Here is a 27,438-nt window from a genome sequence, read left to right on the forward strand (position 1 = left end):
TCCCTGTTAGGCTGAAAACAGTAACATTTTCTCCTCCTCAAGTTGTTTTTGGCCAAATAAGGAGGACGAGATGAGGAGATACGTGGTGAGTAGGCAGGTCCTGCCACGGCTTATGTTGGAGATACGTGGTGAGGGGGCAGGGCCTACACTGGCTTATGTTGGAGATACATGGTGAGGGGGCAGGGCCTACACTGGCTTATGTTGGAGATACATGGTGAGGGGGCAGGGCCTACACTGGCTTATGTTGGAGATACATGGTGAGGGGGCAGGTCCTGCCACGGCTTATGTTGGAGATACGTGGTGAGGGGCCAGGTCCTGCACTGGCTTATGTTGGAGATAAGTGGTGAGGGGCCAGGTCCTGCCACGGCTTATGTTGGAGATACATGGTGAGGGGCCAGGTCCTGCACTGGCTTATGTTGGAGATACATGGTGAGGGGCCAGGTCCTGCCACGGCTTATGTTGGAGATACATGGTGAGGGGGCAGGGCCTACACTGGCTTATGTTGGAGATACATGGTGAGGGGGCAAGGCCTACACTGGCTTATGTTGGAGATAAGTGGTGAGGGGGCAGGGCCTACACTGGCTTATGTTGGAGATACGTGGTGAGGGGGCAGGTCCTGCCACGGCTTATGTTGGAGATACATGGTGAGGGGGCAGGTCCTGCCACGGCTTATGTTGGAGATACGTGGTGAGGGGCCAGGTCCTGCACTGGCTTATGTTGGAGATAAGTGGTGAGGGGGCAGGGCCTACACTGGCTTATGTTAGAGATATGAGGTGAGGGGGCAGGTCCTGCCACGGCTTATGTTGGAGATAAGTGGTGAGGGGGCAGGGCCTACACTGGCTTATGTTGGAGATGGAGAAGGCATCATAATTTCACGTCAGACATCATTTGGCAGTGTATGGCAGCTATTTCAGCCCAGAGGAAAGCATGGAGAGTGCATCAGATTGGTTTTGTTTTAACATGTTTTTTCAAAAGTCGAAATGATGTAATGTCCCTCCCTGGTAGTCTTCTGTTGTGGCCTGATCAGATTCCCGGTACTTCCTGGTTACCAGGTCTGCCAGGGTCTTCAACACACACAATCAAAACATTCACGGATAGACAGATTTTTAAAACGGGACATTCAGGTGCAAAAAAATGTTGCATAAACAGAAATTCGTAAAGCTATGATATTTTCATACACATGAGCTATAAAACTTGGTTATTGAGAGACAAATGTTTATTTTGTTTGAGGCTAAGGGCTTGAAGGAAAAACTCATTTCTGTATTTGTGATGCAAGAGATGTGTGTGCTGGAATATCATATAGAGTTACTTCCACAGACAGTTGACATTGTAAAGAAGGCATAACCTTCATTAATTCAGTAACACTTATTACAATCTCCTTTATGCTTAGTGATGTATCTCCTGGCAGCTTGCAAGTGTTCAGAACTGACAAGCAGGATAGGCTTGATTTACTACTACAGACACAGCCCATGAATGAATGTTGATCATAGCCCAATCAGCAGTGTTACAGCTATGTTACTGTGGCCTTTTGATGATCAAATCTGTACCAGGGCATTTCAGTGCTACTATTAGTTGTTGGGGGGGTGAATCTGTAGTTGATAACATGCAAATTAGTGGTTGATAACACACAAATCAGTGGTTGATAACACATAAATCAGTGGTTGATAACACACAAATCAGTGGTTGATAACATGCAAATCAGTGGTTGATAACACACATATCAGTGGTTGAAAGTCCGTCACTCACCACCATTCAATATCAAACAAGACTGCCTCTGTGGCCTAGTGGTAGAGGGTCTGCCCGGAGAGCGGAAGGTCGGGGTTTGATCCCTGGCTGCATCATACCAAAAGATGTTAAAAGATGGTACTTGTTGTTACCCTGCCTGGTGCTTAGCCTTAAAAACAAGGACTGGGGGGCTCGTAGTCAGTATACTGTGTCTGAGTGGGGTATTCATGTTGACTGTGGCATGGTGTCTCAGTGGGCTAGCACTATAAAGTCTGCATTAGTCCTGACTAGTACAGGCAGCCACATGCACACACATGTGCAATATATAAGTGCAATAATCGTGCATGGAATGTTAAACCCCATTTTACCTCACCAATATCAAACATTAAAGTCACTCAGTCACCACCGTTCAGTATCAAATATGTATGTTACGGAAAAAATGAACACTAGATTCTAATACAGACCTCAGCACGCTCTAATTATTTAACTATGATCACTGAGCAGAAATAGTAACTCAAGGCTTTCCTGTTTGTCAAGTCAGGACACTTGGACATTCAATTAATCAAATGAAACTCACAGGGGCATCATTACGGACCCCTAGAAGCTAGTTCTCTGTGACTACAGCGCCTTCTAATGTAAGTCATTGGCTGGAGGGGATCTCGCACACCCACGCCACATCAAAGCTCGGCACCTGCCTCTCACATTGCAGGTTTGCATCACAAACTTAATCATTTATTGACATGATTCAGTTTTTTAAAGAGTTTGAAGACGTAAAACATTTGTATTTCACTGCAAGTTCCTGTCATCTGTGTAGAACATGGTATGCTGGCGCTATATGAAGAAAGAAATATAAACCAGCAATGGTGGGACTACGTGTAATGTCAATAGGATGCTTTAGATATGGGCAAGGTGGAGAGATAGTTCCAAGTGCATGTGTATTGTTGCTCTTTTTCCTCTCACACACACACACACACACACACACACACACACACATGTTCAGTCACGAGCCTCGTTTCATCTTCACTTTCATTTTGATTTCATCTTCATCTCGCCCTGTGGTGCAAAGTTGAATCACATATTTGTGTCATGATGCTCTCATTGGTTGAAGTCCACGATTCAGACCAATTGTTAAACTCATCTTGACTGATGGTCAACCCCCGCATCAACACTACCTCCACCACTCCCTTCACAGTGTCAACCTCTCCATCAATACTACCTCCACCACTCCCTTCACACTGTCAACTTCACCATCAATACTACCTCCAGCACTCCCTTCACAGTGTCAACCTCTCCATCAACACTACCTCCACCACTCCCTTCACACTGTCAACTTCACCATCAATACTACCTCCAGCACTCCCTTCACAGTGTCAACCTCACCATCAACACTACCTCCACCACTCACTTCACAGTGTCAACCTCTCCATCAACACTACCTCCACCACTCCCTTCAGTGTCAACCTCTCCATCAACACTACCTCCACCACTCCCTTCACAGTGTCAACCTCTCCATCAACACTACCTTCACCACTCCCTTCACAGTGTCAACCTCACCATCAACACTACCTCCACCACTCGAACCAGAGTGTCAACCTCACAATCAACACAAACTCCACTCACACCAGTTTCAACCTCATTATCAACAAACTCCATCGCTCCCACATCATCAACCCTCCAACCAGATCCACCAACACAACCTCACAACCTCACAAACAAGCAGCACCCTGCATGCACCCTTCTCATACTTTCAGAACTCCTAACCACCTACAATTATCCCTAGCATCCCCATCCCACTGACAGCCCCTCCATCCACGGTGAAGCTGCTGCTGCTGCTGCCGCTGCTGCATGGCTGTGTAACCAGTGTGAGATGGAGCATGAGATATACTCCCAGGGAGTTATTATCCCTCTCCTGTCTATCACCTTGTCAAAACGGCAGTACACCACCCTCCCTGGGCACAGCCGGCTTAACACAGGTTCCGCAGGGTACATCAATTAAACCAGCTTTAACAGGATAACAAATCTGTGTTCAGCTGGTATTCCCTGACTTAACGCAAGGAAAAAGTGGAGAGAAGCATCTGTAAGATATTGCCATCATCTCCCTGTTTCACCTCTCCCTCTCCACCAGTGCATGTACAAGTGCAGGTTACTTGACCCGGTAATGTGTGAGGCACCCGACCCTGCCTCCGTGTTCCCTTGCTATGTAATTGAAGTGTGCCTCAGTCAGGCAACTACACACACTCAGGTAAAAGCTGTTGCTGGTCCCAGCCCAATGTTGCAGCTTTGTCCGTTACATAATGAGGCCCTTCTGCCAATAAGCAAAACCCACCACTCTAAAATTATGTAATTATATTCCACTTGAGACTTCAAATAATGCTCACTGACTCAAATATTCCTCCTTGGTGCCAAACTGAGTAATTTTGAATTCTCAATCTTGATGCTATTTGCTTGTTTAGTGCTTGGAGAAATTGTTGCCATATGCTAGTCTTAACACATGCTGGTGTAAGGAGCTTGGTAACAGAGTCTTAACTTTCACTGTACTTTACAAATCTGCCCGGCACCGATTCAATCTTGATGTTTGTTTAGAAGTTACTTTTGATTAATACAAATGTTCTGTTATACTTGAACCCCTTCCAAATCTGCAGATACACCGAATCATGTGATTAAACAGTCCGATGTTCTTCTACATCAAGCATGTTGAACAACAACAGGCATTAAAACTGGAGACAATAGTTACATATGCTACTCTGACAAAGTTAAGGACCACCCAATTCTTTGATATTAATAAAGCTAGTCTCTCATGCCATGACAGAAAACTATAGTAATATGAAAGTATCGCGAGGTCCTTCACTATTTTTTTGTAGTATAAAACATGTTTGTTGCCTTAACGAGAAGGCAGAGGAGGGAATTGCTGTATGGTACAAGATCTGATGGGGTATTCTGGCTGGCTGACTGGCTGGGTATTGGGAACTGCATAGTAGTTCTGTACAGCATGTAGGCCATTGTGGTGCCAGATGAAGATGTAGACTTCGAGATGTGGGTGGCACGGGGAGACACAATTTAGGGATGGAGAAGAGGAAGGAGAGAATATGTATGGTACAATATCTGTATCTGGATGGATTTAAACTGATTATAGGTTTGTGAACATGATAACTGTGTTTCTGAGCACCATACCTGTGCTTGTCTCTCACGCACGCACACACACACACGCACACACGCACACGGAACAGACATGCCGTATTTTAACTGAAATGCTGTTCCAAGCGAATGTTCAAACACTCTTTTTAATCTCCCCTTACAACATCAGGTGTTACTTTGTTACTAGCAACCTATTCTGTCTTGATATTCTCCCAGGTAAAGTGTCATAGATAAGAGTGGCAGTAGGTTTCAGATGGCAGTTTGAACTGTTCCGGTGTTAGAGGGATGAACATTCCAGCAGATGTATGAGTGTGTAAACACTGACAACGCTTTCATTACTAATACCCTAATACCACACTAACTGAACAGTAATTGCAGCTTGGCAGGATCATGGCAATCATGTTTATAATTGTTGTGACAAATTAACGACTGAGACAGCAACAACGCCTCCAGTGTAATCTACTTTTGCTTGGAGTCAGTGGTAGGAATTCTTCACCATGCACTTGCCACAGATACATTCTAGTCATCAGGAGCTTGTTTCCAGATTCACTCCAGGATGGTTGGCAACAGATTCATCCCACTTAATTCCACAATTCAAGTTGTTAAAAAAATTTGAAATATTTGGCAGGAATCATTATGAGAAATTAGCTCCGTGTTTTCAATTAAGTTGTCCTTATATAGGTTGTAGACTAGTAAGACAGCCGCAAGATTAAGTTATTCTAATCATGTCTAAAAATAAATGTGTTGGTTCTAGTTAAATGGTTATGGATCTTGTGTGGATGGCTGCTATATTGGGCTTTTCTTTGTATGCATATTTTCATTGATAATCCATATGATAAATATATATTCATGTTTTATATTTATGATTAAGTAGAGTTGCTAAGAGCTACAATTAAGAATAGGGTTAGATGAATGGTGATTATCAGAATGGCAACTTTGGGGCCTTTTGATGTAGATAATTGGCTTGAAGTTTGAAACTTGAAGTGACATAACGCTGGTTCATGGAGTACCAATAACAGACGCAGTTATGGTGAACTCAACACTGTATTCCTTCACTTGTCCTGTAGCGTGAACAGACAAAAATGTGGTAATGTTTTTAACTGACTTATTTTGTCAGGTGATACAATGATAAGAATGTTTTGAAATTGAAGCCAACCCTGTGTTAGATGGAGGACCCGAAACACTGGCAGGGCAGCACATCACTGTTTAACGCTGTGTCACAAAATGTTTCAACAAAACAACGCCATGTTATCTTTCCATCACTTCAGTGTTATATTTGGAGGCTCTTTATTCCCTAAAGTTAAGTTTGGAATACCTTCTTCCCTGGCTGTACCATCTGTATGGGCAATTAACAGTCAAGAACCACACTGGCTCTGGTTGCAGATGAAATGGTTTCTCGGACCTACCGTATTAGACATAATAAGCGCCCGCTCTAATAGTTGCTTATATATTGGCTTGTGAACAATCCCAGTTAGCACCCCTTCCGAATGATTAACGTACAAGACTTTTTTATTTGTGTATAATACGCACTCGTGTGTTATATGCCACCTAAATTATGAGCAATTACAATCTAGAAAAATATATCTGTCATATATATATATAAACATTTCAGACTGTCATCATAAACCACAAAATTTACGATCTTTCAACTCTTTTTTTTTTTCACCAAAATAATATTCTAATAAGAGACCCCTATTTCTAATTTTGACAGCGCCCTCGGTGCTTATTACGTTGAATACAGTATTTTAAAGCATTGGTAGCTAAGTGAACTGACACTGTATTCTGGAAACGTCTGTTTGTTGCTTGCCCTTATTTAATCTCTGTGACCAGAGGAAAACTTCTGAACTACACCAATTTGTTTCCCTCTCAAAAAGTTACCCTTTTGCCTTCATTTTAGCCATTTTTGTGTACTTGAACATGCCAGAAGTAAACATCTTGCAAGTGAGAGAAGGAATGTAAACCTTGTGATCATGTCGGATTAATTTTCTATCATTGTTACAAATGTTTTCATAAGTAAAATTTTGACCAGTCTCATTAAAATCAGATCGTAGTTCTCGCTATCGCTAAACAAAGATCTGGTGACATCCAATTACGGGTCACATCAGAACAACCTTTCATCCAACCAATCAAAGCGTGGCTTACCAGATCATGAAAGTGACAGTCGGAATGTGTTTTCTAATCATGCAACCTCGATAACGATGAAACGGGGTATTCCGAACGACGGTTACACCCCGTACGACTGATTCCATCAAAATTATCGTCTGTCTCTCGCTTCCGTAGAATAAACATTTGAACGGAGGAGGCATTGCACAGTATGTGGGAAGTACTGCAATACAATCGCAACTATATATTAGACATTGATCGTTCGTTCAGTTTTCAAAATTTTAATCAAGAACTGTGTCAACATATTTTTCAAGCGTAGTCTGGAAAGGAAGTCGCCAGGTTGAAACGAGTGCCGTAAAGCTCAAGAAAGCTGCTTTCTCATTGGCTGATATCAACTTCTTGTTATTCGTTTCAGTGGTTGGTCAAAGTTTGGGAAAGTTGTTCTGACGTGACCCGTAATGGGATGTCCTCAGATCTTTGTTTAGCAGCAGCAAGAACTTAGATATGATTTTAATGAGATTGAATTTTTACAAGTCCTGTGGGCCAGAAGGAGTCCTCAACAAACCTCTTCTGGGGTTCATGTCGTTCAAACAACACTTTGTTTGTCTACTAACATAGTGTAATGATGTTTAAATGAGTTTCACACGATGCTATAACTACCAGGACTTCCTGCATTTAGGCTCACCCATGATAACGCTCATAATAAATTCTGATATAATTTTGAAGTGATCTTCCTTAAATGCATAACTGGACTCCCTTAGAAAGTTAATACATGGCGATGCACTTCACGAAGCAAATCTTAATGTGCATTCAACAGTAAATGAAAGTTCAAGGTTTGCTTTCTATGAAGTTATCTCTGCTTCAAGGTTAAAATTCATGTTATATATTTTCTCGGTTAAATCAACTAAACAGTTTGTGATTTTTTCAGCAAAGGTCGTCCCCTATTCAGGGAAGACAGAGTTAGCGCTTCCGAAATTGAGCCCTGGGCTGAATTTCAGATAGCATATTTTAAATGGCCCGGAGCTTAAATACGGGAAGTCCAGGTACAGATTAGACCAAGACTGAAGCTCAGGGCAACAGGCCATGGCATTGACTTGTCCAAACCATCCACACTCACTGTGACTCAGCTCCCATTGTAGCCACCTAATCTCCATTGTGTTACCTTTATGAACATTGTGAACTGGGGGCATGTATAATTCTTTCATATTACTATAGTTAATCGGTCATGACAGTGACTCCTGCAATCCTGTCTTCCCTTGCATCTTGCTGCAGATTCATATGTAGAATGACTTGCTCACTTATGTCAGAATTACAGTCAACTCCTTTATAAAAAACTCCTAGCTGAAAAAAATAATTTCTCCATTATTGAGAAGAGAAGTAAATACCTACCCACTTGTAGCCTGGGTTTGGTGGAGACACAGCCTGGAGTTGGCTTGTAATGATGATTAAAACCAGTGTGGATGCCAGTAGAGAGGTGAAAAGTGACACTTCAAATGGCTGATGTGGCAAAGACAAGTCATTTTCTGTAATGAGGGTGGAGTTTAATGAATGTAAATCATCCAAAGTGCATGGCTTCATTATGTATTATTGTTTGATGTTCTCTCAGTGAGCTCCTCGACAGATGGGAAATAAGGCTACGACACGTTTGTCACTTTACACCAGTATGGATCAGATGATCTTTAAGTGGGCAAAGTTATAACCTGACTCTCATGTTTGTGCTGTGTATGAATATTTACATTATACTCAAGATCACATTATACACAAGAAAATACAGTCATTGCAGACCCTCCCTGATTTTTTTAGCCATTACATGCTTCATGTGCCCAAAGATGTATATACGTCTTTGATGTGCCTTAGGACACCAAGGTGGTAAAAAAATAGCTTTTAGCGAGACCAGTTAAAGTACTTGTTTTTATGTATTTTTATTATTTTTGTAAATTATTCTAAAATAAATGATATATATAACCCTTGAACAAGGATACTAGGATACATTGGCAGGTTGACTGTAATCCTGCCTCTTCAAGTTTCAACAGTAGTCCGTGTCAGGGTCTGTCCCACCTATGCAGGAGTCCAGTGGCCTATGGAGCTGGAACTTGCTTTGCAGAGTGGCATCCTTTAGTTGTGCCAGAATCCTATCATTGAGTGTTCATGTGCTAATTTTTATCCCCAGATTATGATGTTGGTTTCAGGTCTATATCTGTGTGGGGGGTTCCCGAAGAGATGAGGTTCAATGACCTTGGTCACTGTGGGAGTTCCTCACACATCATGGTTGCACGTGAAGGTTTCACTTAAATACTGTTCACTGTGTAAAACCCAACTCACTCACTTGCTGTGCACCAAACAGGGCCATTGCTTGCCAGTAACACAGAGTATTGCTTCTTCATGTGAACGTAACGCTAATTCATGTCACAATGGTCAGAGAACAAGCAACCACTTATTGGCAAGAACAGCCCATGGCATATTTTTGCAATCTGTCAGGTCCAAATCAAGATATTTTCTGTGATCTGTGGATTACGTACCCTTTGAAAATAACTTTCAATTGCATTTCCACAGGCATGGCATATGACACGTGACACGTGACACATCCCATCACCCCTCAATTAAAATTGTCTACCTCTTGCAAGCATGCTTTTCTGTCAGGATCCAAACTCTTGGTGACTTATCAAGAACATGCAGGGCAAATTAGGCAGTGATGTTTGCATGGAAGCATTGATTTGATTAATGTTTAAGATCTGACACCTGTACTCCCTAAGGCGCTGGGCTCAGACTCGTTAAACAGTTAGGTACAACATAGCTTCAAGTTTTATACGTTTTGATGGATGTTTGAAGTCAACATTACACCCGAGGAAATGATTGCTCATCATATATGGTAAAGGTGAAAGTGCCAAGGTTTGAAATTAATGCAAGTTGGCTTCACATAGACAGCACTTGACAAAAGCTGTCTGTGCAGAGTTGTGTCCCTTAGATGAATCATAAGTTCAAATCCAAGGTTCAACCTGATTCTGACAGTCGGTTTGTCATCACCATGCCTTGGTCATGGGATTGACCATGTTGGTTAATATGGAGACCTGCATCACCTTTGGTGTTCCTCCCACATCAAGCTGACATGACTGAAATACTGTTCAGAGCAGTGTTAAAACAAGTCTACCCGTTCTCAGCGAACAGTTCCCAGTGACTTCGTGAAGTGTTGATGTGACCTGGCTGAAGAACGGGTCACACAAAAGACTCCAAAAAGTGAAATTTCTTGAGCCAATTCTTGAAGTCCCTGCTTTCATGTTGCTGGAATACTTGTAAAAGAATCTTACTCTAGATGAGGAGATTGCTATAGCGTGTACATTACACACCTGTACATTGCAACACTTCCAAAAAACATCACTCATAAATTTGAAAGGAATTAGCCCTTTGACATAGCAAGCGACCTCTACTCCATGTGGTACTTCATATAAGTCGTGTTCACTTAGAGGTGCTTTAAACCGTAGCTCCTCTTTATGTAGTGGAGGAGAAACTTCTTTATAATTGGAGGGTAACGTCAAAACAAGGCTATCGTGACCTTTTAACAAGCTGAGTATAGGAGCAAGTACTTCTCTTGGTTCAAGCGTTTCTCACATACTTTTCATCTTCACTGTTGAGCAGCTCCTTGGAATAGATTTTTTCGTCATCATTTTGGTTTCCAAATATGCCTGTTATGAATCGTTGGACATTGTGATGTATCATTTTTAAAGAGCAAAAATGACTGAAAAGGTTCTGGTATTTGGTTTAATGATGTTTGGTAGGAAGAGTTTAAATGGTAGTTGATTTTTATGACAGGTGTCGATTGGACACATAGGTTTTGTCTTGGAATGAGCCTGCTTTTGGTCAGACGGCCACTCTGTCAGCATTCAAGTATCCCATTGGGAAACATTCCTGGTGAATTGCAACTGTTTGTCTGACTGATACTATTCCGTCACCTTGACTACAAACCTCTTCCATTCACATTTCATACTACCTTAGAGGCTAACCTAACCCACTTATGGGTGGGTTGGTTTCGGCTTAGTGATTGTGTTTGATGGCTCGTCATCGTATCCGGACGGTGTGGATCGTTGCTCATAATATCAATCACTGGATTGTCTGGCCCAGACATTATGTATAGGCCACCGTCAATGCTGCTGAGTTCGGTATTAAGCAACCAACATGTAACAATAGCTTTGCATGACTTCCCTCAACATTATCTCCCTTGCAATTTTGAAATGTATGTACCAAACTTTCAGTTATTATTTTTGATGATATTGGTCGGCTTGTTTGACATTAATTTTCAAATACATGAAAACAGAAGTTTAACACTTAAGGTTAAAATGTAAAGATTTCTAATCAAACCTTTAAAAACATTGGATGAGACTACAAACTGTTGACTTGAGAACGCCCTGCCTGCGAGATATCTAATATTGAGGTGTACATTCCCATTAGATATTTCTGTGCTTTGATTGGTACATGCCAGTCAGTAAATTGGGAAATTTGAAGCCAAACAGTGAGAATTTAGAATCAAATGTCTCGAAAAACAAAGAAAGTAAAACCTAAGAAGTATGCTTACTTTAAACAACATTCTGAAAGTTGACACTCCGAAGATAGCACAACATTCTAATCAGCGTAATGACTGCCAGGCAAGCTAAATTATCCCCAACCATGCAAGTACATCCTTAGACTTGAAATCATCGGCATGTGTGTTGCTTTCACATTCTTGAACCTGTCACCATTATAAATTTCTAGCAAAATTCTGCATTAGAATATAAGTTTCCATGTTCACAAGTTCTCATATATTGAAAAAATAGACTGTTGACAATACTATGGGATAGCTTCATTTAAAGCTTGAATATTCTGTCGAAAAATATCCCAAGTTTTATAGAAAGAAATATTTGTACACAAAACCCAATATCATCTTTGTTCATCTAAAAGTTTATTGCAAACGAAGCCACTTAGAATTTTCACTCCAAAAAAATGAATGTGCTAGTTAATTCTTATTGGCTTATGTTAAAGCGATCGTTGCTGGATAATAGACAGATTTAAAAATATTTGGATGAAGAGGCAAGTAACGCTGATTACAAGTGTGCGTATGCTTATTGGAGAAAAACATACATAATAATGATCCAACTGAGCCCCCACATCTACTTGATAGAGTATGATTTCTCCAGCCTCCTCCATGGATACCAGTGCCAGAGGCTGAACCGTTGCCAAGTTGGACGTAAATATTATGACTGGCTATTTTCGGGAATAATGTTTTCTCTTGAAGACATGCATCTGTTCTTAAAGTTAACGATGTGTGGTGTGCAAAAAGAAATTCTTTTCGAAGACCTTTAGTTTTTTTTAAAGGGTGAATATTCATTGCAATACCTGTTCTTGTAAGCGTGTCAAAGAAGACTAGTTGGACAATAACTTTTCCGTGTTCAAAATTTAACTGTATTCGAGGTTCTGTATTTGAAGAGAAAAACATTCCAGCTTTTCTGTAAAGTGTGCTGTGTTTAAGGAACCCAGTTTGAAGGCAGTCTGCTTTGAATTCTTTGTCATACTCTTTATCTTAAGACTGGAAGCATGAATGGGGATTTGACTCTAAGCATATCGAGAAAATCATTTGAAGGTCACCCAGCCATTTATCTTCCTGAATCTGAAAGTAACAAATTTGTCTGTGTGATTAAGTTTGCAAATTTAAAAAATGCTTTTAGATAATTGTGAGGATGCAAGCTTCCTTCAAATTATGAGAGAGGGATGTAATTTAACCTTTTTTGCAGTTGATCAGCTGTTTTCAGGCTATTTATCATACACCCACTATGTTCAAAGGATGACGTCTTTCAACCCGTTATTTTCCATTTTTAGGTTCATAACTAGAAGCGATATAGGTAATGATACCAAGAGGCCTGGGCTTAGTGATGTATGTGTTGTAGCCTTCATCTTTTTACCTACCTCCTTTACTGACTTAACCATCTTAACTGTAACTTTCACTTTAAGTTTGAATAGACACCATTTACAATGTAAAACTCACCAGGGTTAATTAACAGTGTTTTCACCAACAATGCCAGCTATTCATGTTTCTGATGTTTTTGTACTCCTCGGTGCACCATTTTATTGTTACTTTGTGAGGTCTTAATCAGCAAAACACAAGCAATACCTGTTCCATATTTCACCCTGTGAAGGTAGTGATTTTCTGCTACGTATAAAGTGTTCCGCGTATTGGTTCAGCGAGCCACCCAAGTGTGACAAATTGTTGCGATGATGGAGGAGAGTTTTACCACAGTGCAGCTCTCCAAGGACCAGAACATACTAGTTCAGTGTTGCAAGAAGTGTGTTCCATGTACCGTAATTATTCTGTTAAACAACAGAATTTGTAAGGGAAAATTTATGGAAGTCAACTTCTTTATCATGGGGAGCACAACGTTTCAGAACATCTAGAAATTTTCTCTCTGATGTGCATCACTTCTTAATGTAATTCAAAGACTTAACGGAATTTGTATTTCAAAATATGTTTATACACAGAACAAAAAAATATTACGGATTATGGATATTTTTGGGACCCGTGAAGATCCGGAGTAAAATAGCAACCCATGCTTGCCGTAAAAGGCGACCATGCTTGTCGTAAAAGGCGACTAACGGGATCGGGTGGTCAGACTTGCTGACTTGGTTGATACATGTCATCGATCCCAAATGCGTGGATCGATGCTCATAACGTCAATCTTTGGATTGTTTGGTCCAGACTTGATTATTTACAGACCGCCGTCATATAGCTGGAATATTGCTGAGTGCGGCGTTAAAAAACAAACAAACAAACAAAATCTTATGACAAGCATAGTCGCCTTTTACGTCATGCATGGGTTGCTGAAGACCTGTTCTACCCCGGATCTTCAATGGCTAACTAAATGGGGTGGTCAGGTTCAGAGACTTGGTTGATGGAGTAGATTGGTGCTTGCAACATCAATCACTGTTTTTTTCAGTTACAAATTTGATTATTTACAAGCTGCCATCGTACAGCTGCATTTGGCAACAGCAAAAAAAAAAACCTGAATTACAGATAACTCAATGTGTTTTCAATGGTAAACAGGACTTTTTTAGTTAAGAATTTATTAAACATGAAAATTATATTCAGAGAATGTGTTTATTTTCTTGAGTCCAAAGACTACTTATTCGTATACTGCAGGACAATATTACTAAATTTTAATTTATTTTTTCATCAAACATGACATTCTGTTAAGTCTTGAACACTTACAGCATCAGAGAAAGCAAAGAATTTATATGTGTTGGTATATTGAGCGTGTTATCAGACTATGTACGGTAATGGTTACCACCACTGGGACCATGCTAACCTGCTAATTGCCTTGCCGGTTCTGTCTAGGGACCTGTACGGTCGTTATTGGTTTATATCAAAGATATGACCCCTGGAATTGGTAACCTGGGACGTTGTTTAGGAAGTATTTGTTACCAAGACTGATCATAGGATTAAGTTATGAGCCAGCCATGAAGTTATTGGACAAAGTAGCCCCTCTAATCGACTATTCTCTTGTAGTTTAGCATTGCAAAAAATAACAACATAAAAATCGTATCCTTGTTTTTGCTGTAAACTGTTGTCCAGAAAAGACATGTCCTTGTTGAGAATTGTTTCAGAATATCTTTGGAATGGATTAAATGAAAAATCTTTATGGGTTTTTTGTTGCCCCAAAAAGACTTGATGATTTCACTGCAGTATGTGGCACAGACCTTTGAAGGAAAAAACGAGTTGAACCTGAAATGGCAATGGTCCTGTTAAGATCATAAAAACGGTTCTATTACCGTTCAGGACATTAAATGGTTCCAATAGAAACCAGAAGAATTTTATTTAGATATTATGCGATGCAGACCAGTGGAAAAAAGTACCTGTGTTCTCCTTTGATGTTTCATTTCTCCTTTCTTCTGTCTGTCATCCCTCCACTTTGCCTTCCATTCAACTCCTGCATTCTTCTTCCTTTACCTTTCACTCTTCCTCCTGTCAGTGTAGTAGATAGCATCTAATGTTCCTTTTAAAATCAGGGATTCTTACATTGCAGTCGTTCTTCCTATGAGAACTTTAACGTTCCGTCTTATCACACCATTCCCATCTTCTGTGTGATCAACCCATTCCTGGTGCCACCATTGGGATAAACCTGGAATATAAACATGGCATAACATTCTCTCTCTCTCTCTCTCTCTCTCTCTCTCTCTCTCTCTCTCTCTCTCTCTCTCTCTCTCTCTCTCTCTCTCTCTCTCTCTCTCGCACGCACGCACGCAACGCACGCACGCACGCACGCACGCACGCACGCACGCAACGCACGCACGCACGCACGCACGCACGCACGCACGCACGCACACACACACACACACACACACACACACACACACACACACGCAATAGCAATTAATAATAATGTAATCAGTTTGGAGGAGAATGGAACATCTGGCACAGTACCCCATAAACCTGATCAAGATTACTGAAGTCAATGAAGTCTTCAAAGACAGACTTTAAATTGAAGTGAATTTACACAAACATCAGCATTACCATTAAAGTTATTGCCTAATGTTCCCTCAGCTTCACTTGAGAAATGATCATGTTTGAATAACTAGGATCATTATGGCGCTCACATAGACTGTTTACAGTATGTCAATACAAACTCTTTATGGCCTAAGGCGGTTGAATGATCTACTGACTATCAGCTTTCAGACGATGTAGCTCGACTTTGTCTCACGCCTCCCCACTTCAGGCTAACTAATGTTTTAAGGGACATGACTTTGATTAAGTTTATGAAGATTTGTTGAGAGGCTCTGCCAGTCAAGAGCTGTCAGTCAGGGCTTGATCTCTGAGTGACAGAGGAGGAGGCGAGGCACATGTATGTGGGGAGGGGCGGGGGAGAGGGGTGGCAGCAGCTCAGGGGGTGGCGGTGTAGTGGGATAGTGTGTTTATCTAGTGTGTTGTGTATACTCTTTCCCTAGGGCCATCGGCAACACACTGGGATCCAATGCGTGGGAGGGGTGGGGTGATGGCCGGGAGGGGGTCTGGCTTGTTTGCCAGGGGGTATTGTAGGAGTAGAAGCATATGCATATACACTGACCTCTGTAGTATGTCTTCTGATTGGGTTTCTGGGGCAGTTCTCGTCTTGTAGGGTATAATTATTGTCTTGCAGGAGGTAGTGTTATGATTGAAACATATGCATATACACTGACCTCTGTATCATGTCTTCTGATTGGGCTTCTGGGGAGACAGTTCCTTGTTTCGCATGGGTACAGTATTTGTCTTGCAGGGGGTAGTGTTAAATTTTAAACAAACACATTTACGTGTAATAATGAATTGATGGCTTCAGATCCTCTGGTCTGGAAGGTGTCAAGGGAGTTATTAAGTTGAGAGGTACCTCTCCTTGAGTGGTGAGCAGCGGGTAGGGATGACTGCATGGAGGAGTTAATCTGGGGATAACTGCTTTGTTTTTGAGTATATGAGTGTATGTTTGAGAGTGGTTGTAAATTGGATTAGTGGGCTAAGCTAAACTATGTTAACAAATTGATATTTTCTTTTCCAAATCTGGTCATTAATTAAATTAACTACACCCTTCATGGAGAAAAGCGCTATGTCAAGGAAACAGTTCATGAGGAATCTAGTATCTGAAGTTGAGGCAGGTGTTCTTTGGTTTCAATAAAGAGGCTCTCCTCACTGACCAGTGATCAGACAAGACACAAGTACTTTCTGCCACTGTACACTAGTATGTAGGTAAGCAAACGATTGATGCTTGCCGCAAACTCGAGTGTGACATTTCCACATCTATCTATCCAAGCAGGCCATCATTTCCCACAGGCAAACTTCAGTTCCTGGCATTTGTAGAATCGGTACCAGCCTGGCTCATCAGACTGCTTCACAGTCCGTAAACATCCCCTGTTGTTGTAACCTTTCCCAAAAAGAAGAAAATTTGGCCATTTGTCTTTTGTGCTTTTGTGAGGTTCTGACAAGAAAGGTATGGCATGTGGATTGTTCTCATCATTGTAAGACAGACTGACCTGTGGCAAATGTGGATACCAGTGTTCCTGGTTTGTTCCTGGTTTGTTCCTGGTTCCACTGAGTGTAAGGAACACAATACACAATAAGAACAGTCATCTCCACTAATTCTTTTCATTCGCACAATGTCCGCTCACCCCGAGTAGCTGGCATTAAATGTCATTAGGGCCTTTATTGGTCCATGAGAGAACAGAAGTAGAGAAGTTACAGTTCTGTATATGCATGTATTTTTTAAGATCAGTTGAAGAGAAAATTATTTCAAATTTTATTTCAGTTGAGTTCTCAAAAGGATTCTTAGCAGATAGATCCCCATCACCCAATGATATTCATAAGACATTTTGAAGAGGATCACAATGAGTTGTGGATCATGACACCTAACGTCAGGGATTGTTGATCATGCTATCAGCCACTGGTCAGGGTGGCCCAGAATTCTATGACAACTGAAATGTTGCAGACTCCAGGTTATGGGGCTGGGATGGGTCAAAATTTACTACCCGGGTACCCAACCTTCTATTACCTGCCCCAACCTGGGTACCCGCTGTAGGTCTCAAGAGATAGATACAAACTGTCCAATTCGGACTAGTTTGACCAATGCCCAAGCAAAATGCACTTGGAACACATAAAGAATGATCTGATCATGCACACAATGTAGTTGACTGAAACTTTATCTTTATTTAAACATATGAAAGTCAGAAGGAATGTGTGCATAGGCTGAAAGAAATGCAAACATAAGTGACTTGTAGTGTAGCAATTGAGTCCATTAATAATATTTGTAATATGTGACTTGTACACAACACTCACAGTGTAGTCTCAGTGTCACAATGCAGCCAGAAAAGAACATCTTATTCCTTGTGACCAACCCACCTGTCCAATATAAACAGTGATGCTTATCGCGCCCAATACACACCAATAAAACACTTGGTTTCCTTCCTGCTACTACTAACCATTTTTAGGGAGGAATGTGGGCGAGGCAGTCTTGGGGGCTGAGATTAGGTCAAGCATTTTGTGACAGTCAGCTGTTGCCCTGTAATTTACACCTATGTTTATGTTGTCAATATCATGCTCCTTTACCTCGAGACATCAAAGTGCCAAGGCACGCGAAAATGTGTAAAATTTTGTAATCAAAACCACTCTCTGTGATGAGATTTGGCGTAGTGATACCGAAGTTACTAACTTAATTCCAGATGAATGGGTTTTCATAGGGGTTGTTCAGTGCAATTCTTGTCTTGTAATGTTGTTTGTTGTTTCTGAGTAACTTGGAACTACGTAGTGTAATCGTCGACACTTGGCCAAGCAGTGCAAGCAGTCAAAAGGACACTAAAAAATATCTTATCTGAAAGATGGCAATGAAATTAATGGACAGCATATATACAGAAAAACTTTATTTTTTCGCTTAATGTCAATATTCCATTCTTAAGCTTTATCATAACAGCCTATTTCTTATTCGTCCGCAATCTCCTTGCAGCAACTTAGACAGTTTATTTAAGTAGCACTAATGATGGATATAAGGAGAGGATTCCTTGTAACCATCAGCACTGTCGTGGAGTATAGCGGTGGGCTTAAAGTTTGGAACAGCATTTGATCTATGTTAAAGTGGTATATTTGTTGTCTTACATGGGTTCTGTGACTAGAAAGCAGATGCTGTTGGGACTGATGCAGGTTAGAGTGTTCCCAACAGTCTTATCCCTTAGAAATATATAAACATTATCTACTGGCCTGGCAACGGAAACCGCAACGCCATGGGGTAACGAGACCAGGCTCTGACAAAAACGCCCCCAACTACATGCTGTGGAATCACAAACTATTAACAGGTATGGTCTCTTGAAGAACCAAGAGCCCGTTTGTTTACTTTTGTGCCAAGCACGTGCCCAATAAGTAGCTTTTTTCGTGACAAAGCCACATTTAAGTGATGTTTTATGAAATCATGGCGTAAAAAATATGAGAGAAGCCTGAGGCATATGTGATATACCCTGACAATTGGAGGTCAATTACTGGCAACTTATGGAGCTATTACATTAACAAAGTTAATTTTCTGTGTTAGTTATACGCGAGTGAGGCAGGTTTACTGTACTTTACTAAGCTTCGGGAAAAAACCAGATGGTGCCCTGCCGGTATCTGTGGAGCAATATTCTGTTTTGGGAATCTGAGATCATGAACCGATAGATTATGTTTCGGAGTTGGACTGTTGTTCTGAACAAGAATGTGTGCTGATTTTGATATGTTTACAAGATGATCAAGATGTTGCAAATATGCAAGGCCACTTGACAAATGCCCATTAAGCATGTTCTCTGGTCTTTTTAGAGAATGTTTAACTTTTCAAAGATTGTTGTTGTGGAAAGTTTTATTGTTTGATCTAAGTGCAAGTGACGGCATAGTTAAGGAGGGCACTTCTCCCATTTGGCTTTTCCTTAGCAGTAAGCGACATGACGTCAAATGGGCATTGATTTCCTGCTCGGGGCTGGAAAGGCTAGCATGGGTACTCAAGTTGGGTGGGCCCTGAGTAGGATCCGGGTACCCACAAGACTACCCAGACCAGCGTACTATCAAGTGATATATTGTTTTATGACAAAAAATCTCTACTATTACTCCATGTGAAATAACTCACTCATGTTCACATTTCTTTCAGACTCTTCATGCATTCTTTCGGAATTTTAAACGTTTGAATAATGAAGAGAAGCTCCAGTCAACTTCAGTGTATGCATTATCAGATCGTTTCATATGGGTATCTGGATAGTTTTTTACACTGGGCTGCGGTAAAACAATTCCCAGTGGGACATTTTGTACCCAACTTGATACCTACAACGGGTACCCAGGTAGTAAATTTGGACTTGTCCCAGCCCAAGTACACTAGGAATGGAAGATTTGAAATGTCAGTCTCTCCATTGTGTTTACCAGAATGAAAGGGCTGAAATTAGTAGAATATTGGTAGTGTTAGTACGGCATGTATGACTAAGCCCATGTCGAGCTACATGTCTGAAGCACAAGTCATTTCTTTTCTACATTGGGCACCTGAAAAAATTATATTCAGATTAAAGTCATTTATTTTATTTGCGAGGCGGTCGGGTAGCCTAGTGGTTCGTTCGCTCGTCACGCTGATGACCTGGGTTCGATTCCCGGCATGGGTACAATGTGTGAAGCCCATTTCTGGTGTCCCCAGCCGTGATATTGCTTGAATATTGCTAAAAGCAGTGTAAAACCATACTCACTCACTATTCCATTTGCATTGCAGTTATATTTCTATGCAGAGGATATTGCACAAATTTCAAAGATTTGAATATTTGCCCCAATGTATATGCATCAGGTCTGAGACTAAGCACATGTAAGTCTCAAGGAATCACAGTACCACCACAGAGGTGCGAGGGTTTGTGTAGCGCCTAATGGGCTGGCTATGGGTAGTGCGTGTTTGTGTAGTCCTGTCACTAATACTGTATGGCTAATACGCTGTAAGTATAGGTCTTGCTGGGATTGCCAGCATGGTGCTAGAATCCCTAGGGGGTATTGTATACCCACACTGCTTCACTCTGTGTTAATCAGGCTCTAGGAGGACTGATGTAGGTGATACTTTCAGCCATGGATTCTCCAGATATGACAAACTGTGTTAGTATTTCCTTCCAATGTAAGACTTAGTTTGGTTAATTAACCAAAGGTACCAGACTTGGTGTTGATGAACCTCTGGTTTGTGATTCTCTGTGGTAGTAATGATTGAATTTCCCTTTTGTGCCTAATAATTCAAGAGGGTATTAAGGTACTGGTATGGTATTCCAAGTGTTTCAGCAATATCCATTATCAACAAAATCATCGAGGTTCCCCAGTTATGTTGCTCCCAAGGATGTCATGTATGAGTGCATCACCATTTTTCACTACATGCGGACTGCCTCCGTAACCATTTTGGAAATGCGGTACGGGGTTTGTTACTTTTGCTGTGACTGCTGAGTTCATGAACGTCAAACTGGGGTATATGATCCCAGCATTAGTACTATCCCTATGATTTACTTAAAGAGTTGGATGCAGGTTTAAGTATGGCTGCTGATGAACTACGGAGTCTCATAGCTCTATCTTTCATCTTTGTCTTCATCTTTTTGCACAGACATGCATCACTCCTGTTGTAAGAAATTAATTGTGAGTTAAAAGTTTATACTAACATTTTATTTACGAGAGAAAAATATTGTATGGTTGTGTCTGAAATTATTCTACCAAGGTTAATGAAGAGAGGTAACAAAGTCTGATAACTTGAAATGTCATAAAGCAAGAAGATGTCGACTTTTTCTGTTCTTTTCGTCTAACCCTGCCATTTAATTTGGCAAGCGTCTTCCCCCGATTGATCCCAGAAGAGTTCAGTTTTCCATGCTGTCATTGTTGGAGCCATCGGTATAGGAAGTGAAACGCCAGATCTGGATATGATCAATTTCTACTGTTGGAAGGTCAAGTTCGCTTAACTACCATATGCTTACAAAAACAGAAACAGAAAAAAAGCTAGAGAAAATTGAAAGAACAGCATTGAAACTTTTTTTGGTTTTGTTTCTTGAAGGCAGCATGTTTATTGAGTAGTATAAAACACTTTTAAGACAAATAACATATTTGAAGAATGTCAGACAGATGGATTTACCGAGGTTAAGCCCTGATTGGTAACACTGTGTTCAGTTTTCTGACCTCCCTCAACTCTTCACAAGAGTAACGTACAGACTTTTTATGGTGCTTCGGCATAAGCTACCCAGATGTATGGTAAGGGCAAAGATAACCAATCACGTAAAAATATTGATACTGGTCTGGGTGGATTTTATAGTTTGATACAGATAATAACTCTCACATGTCAATGTTAGTGATAGCTAGCTCAAGACAGCACAAGAACATATTTAATCAGATTTAAAGGTCAACTTGAGTACTTAGGTTTGAAATTTTGGTCACTACCTGTGTCCGGGTATTCTTTAAGCAGATTCTTTCAGAAGTGATAAAACATCTAACTATGTCCTGAGTGATTTCATAGAATATTTTGATTTGTAGTTCATAAATTCACATTGCAAACAGATCAAGCTCCATACAGTGTCTCTTCATGGAGAAATGGCCTGTGAGGTGAGTGATCGAAGGGAGGCAACTCTGGTTGTACTTCAATCCAACCTAAACACATTGCTTACAATGAGTTCATCTTCAAATCTGCAATGGAGTCAGATTACCTCATTGCCTGTTACTGATGATCATTAACTGTTTTTTAGCTACATGTATGAATGGATTATGTAGTTTTCTGTGAGGAAACTCTTGTTGGATGCCTTGTCATACTGGTTGTATTGCATGGTTTCTTACAGCGCCAATAACCTGTAGCAGAGCTATTTTGAGAATATTTTATTATCTGAAATTTTTGTGAAACATGATTTCTGTGGATGAATGATGAATGAAACCACAGTCTAACTTACATTCTTCCTCTTTTTTTTGACTCTTGCTGATGTGAAAATGAAATTCGTATTTGAGCATGATAAGCAAGATAAACAGAGACATGCTTGAGATGGTTTAGATATGAACCATTGTATAACAAAATAGTTCCTGGGTCAACAAAGTTCTTCTTGCCAATGATCCCAAACTACTCATCTTACCTTGCAGAGTTAAATCCCTTAGTTGACGATTATGATCAATGCTTTGTCAGCAGATGCCCAGGCTTGTGGATTTTACAAGAAATATGTCTGCCATGTTGTGTTCCCCTCCCACTTTGATGAAGCTGACCATGTAGTTACTGAAGTACTCTTATAAGTGGCATAAATCATGATGGCAATCACTGAATTGTCTGGTCCAGACCTGATTATTTACAGACCACTGTCATATAGCTGGAATATTCCTCAGTGCAGCGTTAAACAACAAACAAACAAAACATGCTTGTTAACTCTCTAATTATGTTCCTCAATTTGTCCTGATTGTGGTCAAATGTTTGTCAGCACAATATTTGTGGGTTCTGTGACGGCTGACATGACGTTATTTAGATGATAAGTACAGGTATCAGTAATTCATCTTGCTCAATGTAACACTCTTAAAGTTGACTGAACGTCAATTAAATGTGAACATACAGAATCATAATTTGTTTTTTTCCAGGGATTACCCATAGATGCAAAATCGATCAACCAAGCTGCCCCAGCCAGGGGAGGTGCTCCGCCCCCACCCCCACCCGGCCCCCCACCCCCACCCCCACCCGCAGCTGTGGACTCCTCTGGGGGTGGCGCGGAACAAGAACGAGCTGCCCTGTTCAGTCAGCTCAACAAAGGAACAGACATCACAAAGGGTGAGTAGACTCCCCGATGCTCCTTTGTTGTGGGACATTACTTATTAAACTGATGGTACAGATACAAATTAAGTCTAAGACTCTATGGGTTTCTGAGTTAGGATTGTTGTTTGTTGAATGCCTGTTATCATACCATAGCCACATGGATCTTTGCTCACAGTATCAATCCCTGGATGCTCTGGTCCTAACATGATTATTTACAGTCCATGACCATCATTTAGCTGGAATGCCATGATGTAGCTAATTGCTGTTCAAAGCCGCATTAAGTTCACTCACTCACTCACTCTGTGAAGGGTCTGTGGTATAGAAATCCCAGGATAGACAGGGATGTGACCTTGGGTAATTGCATGTCCTTGTACCCTGCGGCATGAGGCATTCTTCATAACATCCACCACTGGTTTGTGTGGTCAGGACAAGATTATTTCCTGGCTGACGTGAATTTGGTGGAATTGAGCTGAATGCTGGGTAAAATAGCAAACAGTCAAAACCGGAGCAGGTGAGAATGCCCGCTGCCCATTGTGTGAATCAAGGGATGAGAGTCGGGGTATCAAGTGCCAGGTTCTCCCTGTCATGGTCCTGACCATGGTCCAGTAACTCGGATGTGTCAGTTGATCCCCATGGGGATTCCCAGTTAGAAGTGGGCTCCACCAGCCTGTGATTATCATACCAGGCGCCTGAATGGATCAGATGGTCAGGCTCGGTGACTTGGTTGACAGCTTGTCAAAGTGCCCTGATGTCATGGATCACCGTTCATAACATTAATCACTGGTTCATCTAGTCTAGACTTGGTTATGTACAGGCCGTTCTCCTGTAGCTGGAATGTTGCTGAATTAAACAACAAACAAACAAACAAACAAACAAAACAAATTTTATGATTACCCTGACGATAAAGGGACACTGTCTCAATGTCACAAATGGCAACAGTAACAGTGTCTAGATCTAGACTTGAAATGGGAACATGGTCATGAAGCAGACGCCATCTTTAAGAATTCAAAGCAGCATGAATCTCAGGTTTGTGTAAGTACTCCCAATTTGATTAAACCTGCCCAGATAAACTGATTCAGCCCAGTGCTGTGTAGTTTCCCTGCAGTGGTCTAATTACTTGAATGACAAGACAGGCTGGTGATGGTAAATAAAGAAGGACATGCAGGTAAAAATGCAGTTTTCATCCGGCTATGCCTGACCCTAAACCTGTGCACACCTTGTGTTTGCCATCGCTAAGGTGCACAGCTCATTCACATATTAACGACTAGGAGACGAATGTTATTGCTAGCTTTCTGGAAAGTGAACGTTTGCTTAGAGTTGAATGATCTTAACTTTACAAAACTTGATGCTTTCACTTCACGTCATCAGAATTTTTTTAATTTGATTTTTTTTCTTTCCTTTTTCTGTTTTAAAGTGTTGAATGCTTTTTAAACAGGTTCCATGATAAATTTATTTCAAGTTGTGTAAAATCCACACATTATTGTATTACTTTAAGTAACAGGATGGTACAGATTGTTGTGTTATCATCATCATTACTTAATATTTAAATATTAAGTCCAGACCAAGTTTGTTCGTTTGTCAATGTGACATTAAAATTTCAGGTTTTTGTTGTAATTTTTCCAAAAATACAGATGAGAAGATTAAAAAATAAAAAGATATTCACGATAAGTATAATTTCAATCAAACATCATTCATATTTTGTATTTATTTTAACTTTTTCATAACAGATGACAGGCAAAAAAGTTAATGTTTTGTTTTTTTAATAAATGCTTCTTTAAAAATATGCAGGCATTAAACATTGCTTTCAATTTGAGTTTAAACTTGTACTGATATCGAAACTATATGAGGTCTATTCACATAGAAAATCTTGACCCAGAATGATTAAAAATTTGAACCAAATATGACCAAGTTGAGTGTTTCCATAAGGACATTACTCAAGTTGATACGGGACCAAACAAGGAAGTACTCAGAATCCTATTTATATGAAAGTTCTATTGCATATTAACATGATTTAACATGACCAACATAAAGATCACGTGACATTTCTGTAAATTTCCAGTTATTACCCAGGTCACAATTTAGTTAGATGTTGTTATGATAATTTCATAAAGACATATCTGGGTCTAAAAACATGTTTAAGGATATACAGTACTTGAATCCAAACTGTAGACTTTCCTTATTTCGAGATTAATAAATCTAGGATCTTTCATCATGTAAATAATTCCTTAGGTATTGTTTGACTATCGCATAATTAGGTGAAAGAAATAAGATGCTTCATGAATGCACACTTTCATTCTAATGCTTCAGTATGTTTAACACAGTAAATACGGTAGCAGCCTTTCACACTTCAAGTAAATATATGCCCACAATAGAATGTGTGAATTATTTCAAAGAATTTATTTAACCAGCTGCAAAGAACCTGCAAACATTACAAATCCTTTTAGAAATTCAAAGTTAAGTTTTCAAACAAGCTGGAAGATTTCCTTCAGAAGTGTGGCAGTACACTGCCCTCGACCGAGAAGTTGTAAGTATTTCCGCCGTTACAAGTCACTTCCCCGTTGTTGTCAAACTACAACATCCATGTGAGGGGTAAGTCATCACAACAATGTCTCATCCATGTCAATACATTCTGGCATGTAAGGGTCGAGAATAACGTCCTTATAGATATGTGCAGGGATAGTGTCCAAGTCAAGTGAGTGGTTCATGAGACTGTTTGGGGGCTCCCTTTATCCTTGTTCATCTGTGACTGTTTATGGCTGTGTGTTTTCATGTAGGTTAGTCAGTAATATGGGGGACATTTGAAGTGATTATGAATACTATTTGATTTGATGTGGAAGGAATGACATTGAGTTTACTGTTGGAAGGTCAGATGTTGTTAGTATATCTTCGACCTGAGAAGGATGGGGGTATATAGTTAATCCAAGGAATTCTCTCTGTCCTTCCTTCCATCCGTCCGTCCTTCCGTCCATCCTTCCCAGGACGTTTTTTGTGTGACCTAGAACTTGAAAACTACTACATAGATTCTTTTCAAACTTGAACACCTTTTATTCCCAAAGGATTTCAATCTTCTGAAAAAATACAGCTTTATTTTTTTGCTATTTTTTAGCTAAGATTGTTTTACTGAAACATTTGTGTGACCTATAACTAGAAAACTACTTCATGGATTCTTTCAAATTTAGGGAAGTTTCCATACTGATAGAAGAGGTGCAGTGCAAGTTTGATTTTGATGTGTGTATTTTCTGAAAACATTTATTATTTTGTTTCATGTTTTGAACTACGAATATTTGTTTACTTCAACATTTGTACGACCTATAACTTAAAAACTCTTCTTTTCCAATTGGGGGTACAGTTTTTAAACCAATAGGAAAGGTGCAGTGCAAAGTTTGATAAGTGGATTTATAATTTAAAATATTGCTGTTTTCATGTTTTGAACTAAAAAATATGTTGGAGTCGAAGTCGGGGCAATTAGTGAGTTAGCTCACTTTTTGTCTTGTTTTGTTTGTCTTTACATTATTACTTTAGTACTTTGCGCGAACTTTCTCCCATTGGAGGCATATATTTCTTTCTAGTGTTCAAAGCAGCATGCTCACCACCTAAGCCTGTTTTCTGAAGGGACTTGCTCTGTCTTCTGAATCGTTTGGTGTTAGCGACCAAGTATGAAAAGCATTAAAGGGTGCATAACCTGTTTCTCTGTACATTTGTGTGTGAGAGAAATTACTTTTCTGTCCATTCAGAGTGAGATGTTTCCCGAGTGACCTGGGATATCTGAAGCCTTGGTGTGTGCACCTGAAGGAAACTCAACTCAAGTTACTGTTGTGTTGGGTGTGTTTGAGTTCAGCCGTCTTTTCAGGGGACATTTGACTCTTTAGGTTATATCCATCTTGTGTGTGGACATGTTGGCATGTTGCTGTGGTTTTTTATGTCTCGTGTGGACCTTGTATGGTGTGCTGGTCAAAGCAGCCTATTGAGATGGATGGTATTTCTTGGATGGATTGTGGGGTCAGTGGGAAATAGCCACTTCGTGACACTCACTGCATTGGTGGTGACACTCACTGCATTGGTGGCAGGTCTTGGTTTATTGACCAATGTTATCACTATCTCCAGCAGTTGCTGCCTTCACATCTGGGACAGGAACTGCAGGGTGGTTTGTGTGGCTGTCACAAGGGACAGATACTCCACAGCCCCCCAATATTGACCTATAAACCAGTGGTTGATA

At 40.5% G+C, this 27,438-nt stretch overlaps 1 protein-coding gene across 1 annotated transcript in view; it reads left to right on the forward strand.

The window, feature by feature from the left end:
* The window catches only part of LOC139476111 (adenylyl cyclase-associated protein 1-like), a 97,081-nt gene that overhangs the window by 62,982 nt on the left and 6,661 nt on the right, over positions 1-27,438 (forward strand). The window contains exon 9 of the mRNA XM_071259372.1: positions 23,051-23,237. Within this exon, the coding sequence (XP_071115473.1) occupies positions 23,051-23,237 (187 nt within the window). The remainder of the gene's footprint in view (positions 1-23,050; positions 23,238-27,438) is intronic.

The sequence above is a fragment of the Haliotis cracherodii genome, unplaced genomic scaffold (genome assembly GCF_022045235.1).
Source record: "Haliotis cracherodii isolate W230 unplaced genomic scaffold, xgHalCrac1.p SCAF_1, whole genome shotgun sequence".
NCBI classification, from domain to species: domain Eukaryota; kingdom Metazoa; phylum Mollusca; class Gastropoda; order Lepetellida; family Haliotidae; genus Haliotis; species Haliotis cracherodii.